At 45.8% G+C, this 11,602-nt stretch overlaps 1 protein-coding gene across 1 annotated transcript; it reads left to right on the top strand.

Annotated features, from left to right (window-relative positions):
- Positions 1–1,158: 1,158 nt before the first annotated feature.
- Positions 1,159–11,051, top strand: B4GAT1 (beta-1,4-glucuronyltransferase 1; the record flags this gene model as incomplete). Its single annotated transcript, XM_082269972.1, has 2 exons — positions 1,159–2,232; positions 10,626–11,051. The coding sequence occupies 2 exons, from the start codon at positions 1,159–1,161 to the stop codon at positions 10,815–10,817; spliced, it is 1,266 nt and encodes a 421-aa protein (XP_082126098.1). The 3' UTR covers positions 10,818–11,051.
- Between the last annotated feature and the right edge of the window lie 551 nt (positions 11,052–11,602).

The following is an 11,602-nucleotide window of genomic DNA, read 5'->3' as shown; positions in this document are numbered from 1 at the left end:
TTTTTTGCTCAGAACGTCACTTCTGTTACATTTTCTGATGGGTCCTGTCAGAATACCGCTACTCATCAGAACATGTAACAGAAGTGACGTTCTCTGTGAAAAATGTCTAATGTCTAAATCACGGAGCGATATCTCCGTGGTTTATATTTTCATACACCCGCCGCTTTTACACTTAGTAGCCGAGATCAGGGAAGTCACAGGGGTAGGAGCGGAGATGATTTCATGTTGCAGCCGAGATGTTTTAATGTAACTGTGGCAACAGCTGAGGCGGTGTAACGTTACAACACACTACCCCGTGAAAATTCCCTACCCTCCGGAGCTCTGAGCATGGGCACTGCTAAGCTGCTTAGCTGTTCCATGACGTATGTGCACCGGAAGTGAGGAGGGTAGGGAATTTTCACGAGGTATGTTTTTTTTAACGTTACACCGGAAGGAAGACGGGTGAACATGGATGCGGCTGGCAGCAGGGACAACGCGGGCTTCGTTGCAGGTAAGTGTCACAAAATGTGCTAATATGCGATGCATACTAGCACATTATGCATTTACTTTGCAGGGAAAAAAAAAAAAAAAGTTAAGAGTTTACTTTCTCTTTAAGACTTGCTTGGGTGTAGAAAGATGTCCGCTGCTGCCTTCATGTTCTGTCACATTAGGAAACCTATTGAAACGCATAGCGGCCATGTTGGAACGCATAGAGCATGCGCAGTAAGCAGTTGTGTTCGCAACGTCACTTCCGTTGCATTTTTTTTTTTTAGATGTGTAGCGATTTTCAGATATAACAGCGGTATTCTGACAGGACACCGGAAGCTAAACTCTCAGCGTGTGTGTTTGTTAGTTGTGGGCGGGACGGAGGGCAGGGCACAGTGAGGTCACCGGAAGTGTACGCTGTGGAGATGCAGGCTGTATGTTGTGTAGCAGAGAGCTGAACGTTGCAGCTACCATGCCCCATAGACCGTATTGTAGAGTTCAGGCGTTGTATGTAGTATATTATATGACGATACATTTCAGCTGTGGGTGAACAAGGACGGCAGGTCGGATGTATTTGTATACACGTGTTTGTAGCCAGTATTCCAGCTAGTAGAATGTTGGGGTGAGTTGGGTCCTGCTGTTCTGGAGCTCTTTATTTGGTAAGGACCATAGGACAGCAGAGCAGGAGCTGAGATGCCAGGCGTGGTGCGTTGCTCCTTTTTCCGAGTGGTCCTCATAGCTCTTCTTCTTGTTGCTCTCCTCCAGCTCCTCTACCTTTCCCTCCTCTCTAACCTGCATGGACAGCAGCAGCAGAGATCAGCTCACCCAGTCCATGCAGGGGCAGCAAATACTGAGCCACAATGGCAGAGGGAACAGAGAGATCACATGAAGGCAGTTTTGGCTACTGGGGGCATACTGGATGGCAGTGGGCAGTACCGGATTTACCGCCACCTTCTGTCGCGAGAAGAGAGACCATCCAAAGCGTTGGACTTGGCGCTGGCCTCCCATTCTAGTGTTAACAACGTGTGGCATTTGCAGGATCTAGTTGACCGTTGGGATGGGAAGATTTCCTTGGCTCTGTTTGCTTCTAGCTCTGCGCAAGCCAAAGTTGCCACAGTATTAATGTTTACTATTGCTCAGTTGTGCCCGTCAGTGAGACAGAGGGTGTTCTTTCATTTGGTGTGCCAGTCTGGCGATCAGGCGGTCTTTCCAGAACCGGAAGACCAGGCTGAGTTTGCACATCTACGTACATGCCAAGCTGTTTTTGCAAAGGCAGCGAGCATGGGATCACATATAGTTAATTATGCAGGTAATGCTTCCTACCCTAACAACTTACTAAGGAATATTGCCAGGGCTGGTATTGGCAGCACCACCTTTGTTCTGGTAGTGGACATTGATATGGTGCCTAGTGAAGGACTAAGATCTAAGTTTTTGGATTTGGTTGCTCAAGGAGTAGATCCACATACTGTATTTGTGGTGCCTGCCTTTGAAATTAGACACACTCGGCGACTGCCTGGAACCAAAGAGGAACTGCTGCGACTGTACCAGGTGGGAGAAGTCCGGGCGTTTTATGAAGAATTATGTCCCCGATGCCAGGCACCTACTAATTACTCAGCATGGCTGAACTTGCCTGAGAGGTCCGGGAGACTGGCGGTGGCTTATGTTGTGGATTGGAGGGATCCTTGGGAACCGTTTTACATTGGGAATAAAGATGTGCCATCCTATGATGAGAGATTCAAGCAATATGGATTTAACAGAATCAGCCAGGTAAAGATGAATGAAATATAAAAAGCTAGCTAGATTATACAGTGCACTTTTCATTCACCCAACATCCACTTCAGCTCCGGAAGATTCCAACACCCCTCCCCACCCCCTTCATGAACAGGTCATTTCTTTGTAAAACGGCACTGCTTTACTTTAATTGACAATAGCGCGGTCGTGTGACACTGTACCCAAATAAAAAGCATGTCCTTTTTTTCTCACAAATAGAGCTTTGTTTTGGGGGTGTTCGATCGCCTTTTGGTTGTTTTTTTGCGCTATAAACAAAATAATTACTATTTTGGGGGAAAAAAAACATTTTTTTGCTATAAAACATATCTAATAAAAAAAAATGTAAAAAGTTGAATTTCTTCATCAATTTATGCCAATATGTATTCTGCTACATATTTTTAGTATATAAAAAACCCAATAAGCACATATTGATTGGTTTACAGAAAAATGATAGCGCCTACAATCTATGGGATATATATTTTTACTAGTAATGGCTGTGATCAGCGACTTATAGCAAGACTTCAATATTGTGACAGACAAATTGGACACTAACTGACACTTGTTGGGGGACCAGTGACATTATTACAGTGATCAGTGCTGATATTATGCACTGTCTCTGTACTAATGACACTGGCTGGGAATGGGCTAACATCAGGAGAAATCAAAGCATTAATTGAGTGCCTAGCTGGTGTTTTACTGTAGTGTGGGAGGTGCTTTTTCTAGAGGAAAGCATAGATCTTTGTCCCTGCTTTGCAGGAATGCAGGAACCATGCTTTCCTTACTGACAGAACTGCAATCTGCCTTGTATACATAGGCAGATTGCCGTTCTGCCTGTGTATCGAACGTTCAGGGTTGGGTCTGCGGGACCGGCAGATCAGCTCCCTCTGTGTAGAATCACAGCAGGAGCGAGCTGCCTGATACCCAGAAATGAGAGGTTTGAAATGTAAGACCGCACTCAGGTTGCTGTTTTGTTGAAATCAAAACGTTTTTCCTCTATTCCTCAAATAAAAATGGACAGACAGTGTACAAGCAGACGTGTCAGGTTGACGCGTTTCACGGCATTATTAGTCGCTTACTCATAGCCACACATGTGGTTATGAGTAAGCGACTAATAATATTGTGAAACGCGTCAACCTGACACGTCTGCTTGTACACTGTCTGTCCATTTTTATTTGAGGAATAAAGGAAAAACTTTTTGATTTCAACAAAACAGCAACCTGAGTGCGGTCTTACAATTCAAACCTCTCATGCTTCTGGATGACGGATCCGACCTGCACCAGGTCTGAGACATACACCTGAGCGGCTCCACTCTTTTGTCTCTGATACCCAGAAATGACACTGCTATAGGGTGGTCGGCAAGTGGATTTACAGTATTTTTGCTGGTAACAGTGCAGTAGTGCAGCACAGATAACAAGAATGTTTACTGTGTGTAGACTTCTAAAGCGTCACTGGTCCTGTCTTTGTGCTTTTGCCCATCGTCAATTCCATGTGGTTGTTTGTTTTTTTTTTCACGTTCCATCGAAACCATTAGTCTTGTGCGAGTCCACTGTGCTCCTCATAATTATGGAAAAGCGACTTCTCATGTGATTCTGCTTGTCTGTGATGTAACAAAGTATTGTCTGACTATCGCCAGTTTAAAAGGGGTAGCAGTCATTTGTTGATGCTGCACAAACATATTTCTAGTTTTAACCAATTCCCAGGTAAGTATAACATGTTTGTTACTTTTAGTCCCGGTTCACACTTGTGCGATGCGGGAACAGGCTGCGAATTCGCACTGCCATATGCGATACGCAGGGGGTGTCAATTAAATGTTAACGACACCCCCAGTTTGATCGCATATCGCAGTGCGATCTGACAGTTCGCACAGGATCGGATCGCACAAGTGTGAACCACTGTGCGATCCGATCCTGATGCGGCTGGAAAAAAGGGTCATGTGCGTGTTTGGTGCGGACACAGTGCGAATTCAGCCATACAAAGTGTATGGCTGAATTTGCATCCGCACATCCGATCGCATGTAATGAAGGAGCAGTGCGCTCCGAATTACATGCGATCGCCGCATTCGCACAAATGTGAACCGGCCCTTAACCCCAAAAAGAGACTTTTATGGAACAATACAGTGTAATATTTGTTTCCTCAATGTACACACAAGGCCAGGAGTCCTAGTGATCCCAGCATGCACATACAATTACAAAGGCTGTGAGGAGACCATGTTGGTCTGGTCTGTATACTGAATTGTCAAAGTACATTGTATATAATATATACAAAGTACATTGGCTTGCTATGACCATGTTCTAGACATTTACTCTGTTCACATGCTTTTGTCATTTTACTTATGTAGCAAAACTTTAGTAATTAACCCCTTCTTTCCTAACCCTGATGTTCGTGGGCTGGATCTAGCTGGGCCTTTACGCCCCAGGGTCAGCTGGGCCTTTACACCCCAGGGATGGGAAGGGCTGCTAAATCATGTAGTCACTGTGATTGGCTGTCGGTGGTCACATGATCAGGAGCATGCCGCACTGGCTCCTGACCATTACTAGAGACTGTCTATGACCACTGAGAGCGCATTCTCAAGTACAGATGTCCTCGGCATGGATGTATATGTGCGCCGTGGATTAGAACTCCTGTTAGTTTTTATGGCTGTCTGCTATCGTCTTCGGGGGGGATGCATACTCTATTTGTCCTGGTGACTGTTATCACCGATTGGGGGGGGGGGGAAAGGAAATCCCATATTTTGAATGGTCATCAGAACAGGAGTAGAGGGGAAATCTTCAAATGGGGACACTCATGCTGGTGACTACCAGGGATTTCCCTCACTTTGGAGCTATTACCTTTTAACTTCCTGTTCTGGCTGTGAGACAAGTAAATGGAAATCCCTCCAATGGAACACAGATGGAAAACAAAAACCCCACAGGAGTTATAACCCTTGAAAATGTTTGCCTTTGTTTTGACTTTAAAGTGTATGTGTTAGCAAGACATTATTTCTCTTTCATTCATTGAGGGACACCGCTCTTGATATTCATAATCGTTGAGTTATACTGCCCCCTACAGGAGTAGGACACTAGGCAGAATAGAATTCTTGCTACACTCATGGCAAGTCCCAGGGGGTATATGCCTTTTCTCTGCTATAGCCACTCAGTTTTGTAACAAGTAGTGTCGGGAGAATAACTCCACAGAGGGGTGGGTGCTGTGTCGGTCAATGAACATCAGAGAAATGGATTTTACGGTAAGTCAAAAATCCAATTTTCTCTTTCGTTTATTGACGGAAACAGCTCCTGATATTCATAACCATTGGGATGTCCCAAAGCAGTGTTAAACAGGAGAGGTGGGAACAACAAAAAAAATGCCCAAGGCTAAATATTAGCCAACCAGGCAACAGGAGCTCAACCAAACAACTGGAGCCCACCTGAAAAAAAATCAACACACCCTCAAAGAGGATCAGGTCCTCTAAAACCGCAGCCTGCAAAACCTTGCGGCCAAAAGAAGCATCCACTGATGCCAACACAGCCACTTTTTATAAATCTTTGTAAAAATGTGCACCGACGATCAGGTGACCGCCTTGAAAACTTGCCTGATGATGGAAAGCTGATTCACTGACGCCTGATGAAGGAAAGCCGAGGAGGCAATAAGCGCCCTAGTAGAGTGCGCCTTGACAGGGAAAGGAGGAACCTGGCCCCTGATGGAATAGGCCTGAACCACCATCGGTCTGATCCATCTAGAAATGGTTGGTTTTTTTCTGCCTAGTCAGGAGTAAGGACCTATTTCCTTGCTGGGATCTTTGGTCCTGGCAACATTTTTTAGATGGAAACTTTTTTCCTGAGAGATCTACAATCAACTGCTGGTCTGGGTGATGGGCTGGATAATCTAGATTCAGTTGTCACCCCAGTCTGGCCAATGAGCACGCGCAGACATCAGCTCTGCGCTAGGTCAGTCGTGACATAGCCCCAGTGGACGTGGCTTGCCTGCGAATTAAACACCTCACAAGGCCGCATACGACTGGGTCGCGACCCGAGTCGCAGCGTTCCTCCTGGCTGACAGCCCCACATTCCGATGAAGAAGAGTTTCTGTCTGGAGTGTTGCCTGGCTGGTTCCTGAGATGGCGAGTAGCTGTCCCCCTCCCCTCTCCCCGTGGAGGGTTTTGGGGTGGACAGACCCCTGGGTTTCTTTCCTTCCCGCAGGCACCTCCACTTGCCAAGTCCCTCATCTTGCCCCCCTCCATCCACACTGGGGCTGTTTGGGTGGTCTGGCCACTTTCCTGGGATGGGGGAAGAGCGCTAACTGGCAATGGGGGCCAGGGGGATGTGCCGCCGGGGACTGGACAATTCTGTGCAGGGTGGGACGTTGTACCTGGTGGGGGCTCCTTTCAGGTCCTCCCTTCCTGCCTGGATCTGTCCTTAAGGCCTGGTCTCCGTCCTGAGTCCCTGTAAGCCTTGTGGTGCTGCGCAGGGCCGCCATTTTGTTGTAGCCTGTGTGCTTCTATACACAGTGGCCATGTTGTTGTGGTTTGCCATTGGAAATAGTGACGGCCATGACTGATAGCCACACGTGTAGTGTAGATTCTCCTGGTGGCTGCAGGTGCCTTTTTCTGTGGGTGGTGAGTCTGGTGGGGTCCCCTCCCTCTCTGCTGAGGATCGCTTGGTGCTTTGTACCTGGCGACCAGGTGGTGCTGCCAGGGCTGTGGGGGTTGTCCCTTAGCAGTGTTTTACACTTTGTGGGGTCCCCCTCATGACACATGGAGTCTTTAGAGCAAGTTTCCCCACCTTATCCCCTCTCTGAGGATGCGGGGACCCTCCAGATTCCAACCATTCATCCATGCACTGACAGCGGTCCTGGAGTCCCTTGTGTCCCAGGTAGAGGTGACTTGCTGGCGACAGGCTAGCAAAAAGTGCCCCCCACCTCCCCCTGCCTCATCTGTCTCATCAGATGCTGAATCTGATTCTGCCACCGCGGACATGTTTCACTCTGCTAGGTCTGCAACCACGCGCCTAGAATCCTCTGGTAGTGAGGATGATTCCTCCACGTCTGCAACCTCGCACGAAAAGGCGCTGGTGGATGCACTGATTGTATCTGTGTGTGAGACCCTGACAGATGCGCAGGTACCATTTGGCACTCACAAGCCATCCAAAGCAGCAAAGTCGTTTCCTTTCCCTGCCTTTTTTGACAGAATTGTTGCTAAAGAGTGGGGACGACCAAAGCATACCCCGTGGGTTCCCTAAGCGCTTTACTAGGCGTTACCCCTATGAGGAGTCCCTTCTTAAGAAGTGGACTGTGCCACTGGTGGTGGACCCTCCAGTTTTCATATTAAATAAGGCAACCATAATTCCAGGTCATGGTCCCCGGCCTTTAAGGATCTTGCTGACCAGAAGGCGAAGGCTGTGGCCCGCACTATGTACACTCTGGCTGGTTCGGTACTGAGGCTGGTATTCACCATTGCCCTGGTGTCACAAACTCTGACCGAGTGGGCTAAGCTCCTACACCGTGACCTGGAAGGGAAACGGCTCCCCCCTGCCTTTGTTGAGCTGGCGGAGCAGCTGGTCCAGGGATTGATGGCTCTCCTCTCTGTTTTGGCAGTTGTACTTCGGCGTGTCTTTTGGCTCCAGTGCTGGTTTGCGGATCAGACTTCAAAGAAGGCCTTGACTGATCTTCCTTTTCAAGGAGATCGCCTGTTTGGAGCTACCCTGGATGAGATCATTAAGGTCTCATAGGGTGGAAGAGTACTTTTCTTCCGCAGGCTACTAAAGGCAAGGAACTTTGTCGTTGACGTGGGCCTTCCTTCTCTGCTCATACGTTTTTTCGTCCCTCAGGGTCGACTGACAAGGGCTCAAAGCCTTTTAGGGCCTCTTCTGCAGGATCCAAACGAACCTGGTCTGGCAAGCCAATAGTTTTTTTTTTTTGTTTTGTTTTTATTAGTAATGGCGGCGATCAGCAATTTTTAGCGGGACTGCAACATTGCGGCGGACAAATCTGAAACTAAGTGACACTTTTTGGGGACCAGTGACACCAATACAGTGATCAGTGCTAAAAAAAAAGTGCACTGTTACTGTATAAATGACACTGGCAGGGAAGGGGTTAACACCAGGGTCGATCAAGGGTTTTAAGTGTGCTCCTAGGGAGGGCTTTCCAATTGTGGGGGGAGGGGATGAACTAGAGGAAAAGAGAGATCTGTGGTTCAGCTTAGCTGAAACACAAGATCTCTTGCTTCCTCTGTGACAGAACAAAACAAGGCGGTCCGCTGGTCTGTCATTCCACCGAATGATTGTGTGGGCCCCTGACATCTCGTGCACAAAATCATGTACATGTACATGTTTTGCACAGCCGGGCCGCCCTGCCTTAGTATACATGCGGCAGGTGGTTCGGAAGTGGTTAAAAAAGAATCCTGTCAGTTTTCAGATGCAAGTTCAGGCCCATTGACTTCTATGGGAAAGCTTCTGAATCGCGCATGTCATTTAGTTATGAACAGGATAAAATCCTGACCTGATCAAAAACTGACCTGAAATGCTGAACAACTACTTTGTCAATTCGCTGTGAAAACGGAGCTTCAATTCGCACCGCACATGGGTGAACCCAGCGTGAAGGATATAGGTTCACCTCTGTAATTAAATGTACAATGCATTCAAGGTGCCCATGTAGTTTTAAAAATGGTTTCCAAAATTGGTACCCAATTTAAAGAGGTTGTAAACCCATAAATGTATTTATTTTTTTTTCAACCTGAAAGAGAAACACGTAATGAGCTAGTATGCATCGCATACTAGCTTGTTATGAAATACCTTAGAACGAGCCCCCGCCGTGCCGCCCGCTTACATGTATGACGGGCGACATGTCCAGTCACCCGTCTTCTGGGATCGCGGCATCCGGCCATCTGATTGGCCGGAGCCGCGGTGACGTCAATCCCGCGCAGGAGCCGACGGTCACGGCACAGGGCTCTGAAGGAACGGCACCAGCGGCCGTTCCTTCAGAGCGCATGCGCCAGTGACGTCACTGGCTGCATGTAAGGTAAATATCTCCTAAACGGTACATGTTTAGGAGATATTTACAGTACCTATAGGTAAGCCTTATCATAGTTTATCCAGCCTTTCCCTGATTTCACCCTCTGTTAGCCATAGTGGCAAGTCCTGTGTATTACTACTAACTATACAGTCATGGTCAGCGTACCCCTCCTTTTCCTGTGTAGACTTACGAGAAAAAAGCATTCAGCACGGTTGCTTTTTCAGTGTCCTCTGTAACCATCCTCCCATCATCGTTGATTATGTGTGCAATATGCTCTGCCCTAGTTTTTTTGCTGTTGATATATTTAAAGAATTTCTTTGGTTTTTTTTTTTTTTACTATCCTCCACTATTTGTCTCTCAAAGTTTATTTTAGCCATCTTGATTTCGTGTTTACATTTCTTATTTGCCTCCTTGTATTGGTCGAAAGCCGATACTGTGCCCTCTGATTTATATTTCCTGAAGGCCAATTTTTTCCCCCTAATAATTTTAACGCTACGGTTTAGCCAGCCAGGTTTGGCTTTATCTCTCCTAAATTTATTTCCCATAGGAATGCACTGCAAGATGCTTTTGCTTAATATGTTCCTAAAGCGTTCCCATTTTTCCTCTGTGGTCAGGGATCCCAGGGTTTGGTCCCAGTTTACCCTTTCCATCAAGGAGTATAATTTTGGAAAGTTTGCCCTTCTGAAGTTTAGGGTTCTTATGTTCCCCGCTTGCCTTGTTATATTGTTATATACACTAAATGTGATCATCCTGTGATCGCTAGAGCCCAGGTAGTCCTGGACTCCTACCTCCGAGATTAGGTCTGGGTCATTAGTGATCAATAGATCCAGGACTGCGTTTTCCCTAGTCGGAGAATCCACCAACTGTGACATGTAATTATCCTGTAAGTTTTCCATGAATAGACGGGCCTTCTGTGAGTGTGCAGTCCCCTCTACCCAGTCAATGTCGGGATAAGTGAAGTCCCCCAATATGATGACTGATCCTAGTTTTGCCACTTTACCCAATAGTGCTAAAAGTTCCAGCTCTACCTCCTCCTCTTGTCTCGGTGGCCTATAGCAAACCCCCACAATTACTTGATTGTTTGATTAAAAGTCGAATCTATTGATCATGTATGAATTTATGGTTCATTTGTTGCACTTATAAAATAGTGGTGTCACCCAAGTCACACACATTGTTGTGATATTGGTTTTGAAACACAGAGATTGATTTGCATAATTTAAAGACACAGTACAGTATTCAATTTTTGTTTGTGACACGGGATTTAAAAGTATAAACACAGAGATCCGTTTGTATAAACTTAGACACAGTGCAACATTTATTTTTATTTTAATAAAATTAGAATACATTGTAAACATTTTGTAAAACTGTGTGCACTTATCTAATTACATCTTTTTCTTTTTCTTGAGGCATGTGAACTGAATATAGCTGGCTATACGTTTGCAGTCCTTGACTCTGCATTCCTGGTTCACAAGGGCCACAAGTTACCTGGGGACTTCCACAGTCAAAAAGATGCAGAAAACAAAAGAAACCGTCAGCTCTACAGAGGCTTCAAAGAAGAACTAAAGTTGAAGTATCCAGATTCCACCAGGCGCTGTTAACTCGTCTTCACAGTATTATGAAATGGGACTCGTGTTTGGAGAATTATATCAGTCATTAGGTGTGTGATTTGTGGTCCTAGGACAGGGTTTCTTAGGTGATTCTGCTGCGTTTGGTCCATTACCTCTACATTTAGCAATTTTACAGAGTCTAATAAAATGAAATGTGTTTATTTATTAAGAGCCACTACTGGTAGACTGACACTGTATCCATCGGATGTGATCATTATTTTGTGTTTTTCTATCTTCCGATAAAATTTATGTTAGTACCATTGTTTATTGTTTGCTCATCTTGCATATCATTCCCAAATCCAAAATTGATTTATCCTAAAAACGTCAATGTCTATATGAAAAACAGTTGTTTGCTTATAACCGGTAACTGTGCATCAAATGCATGTTGAAATCAGTCCTGTTTATAGTTGGTGTCATTTCAAATGAAACCAGGGAAGCAGCTAAATATACAGTTGAAACCCATATATTGAAACCATTTTACCTGCCAAAGGATTTGTACTTCTATCCTTAGAGTTCAGAGATATTACCAACCCTACCAGGCAGCAGAGCCAGGTTGGTGTCTTAATTTTTCTATACTGCAGTTAAGCAATAGTCCTGTCCCTTCCCTCATCCTGTGATAGGACAATAAAGCAGCAGCAGTCAGACGAGTAATCACTTTGCTCTTTTCTACTGGCAGCTTATACTTCTATGCAGCACAGCTGTTTGACCTTTAGGTCTTCTCTCCCTTCCTCTTCCCAAGGTGCCAATTATGCAGGGGAATATGAAAGGCTGCTACC

Source organism: Pelophylax lessonae (assembly GCF_965119305.1).
Source record: "Pelophylax lessonae genome assembly, chromosome: 10".
NCBI classification, from domain to species: domain Eukaryota; kingdom Metazoa; phylum Chordata; class Amphibia; order Anura; family Ranidae; genus Pelophylax; species Pelophylax lessonae.
This window is presented reverse-complemented; position numbering and strand designations above follow the sequence as displayed.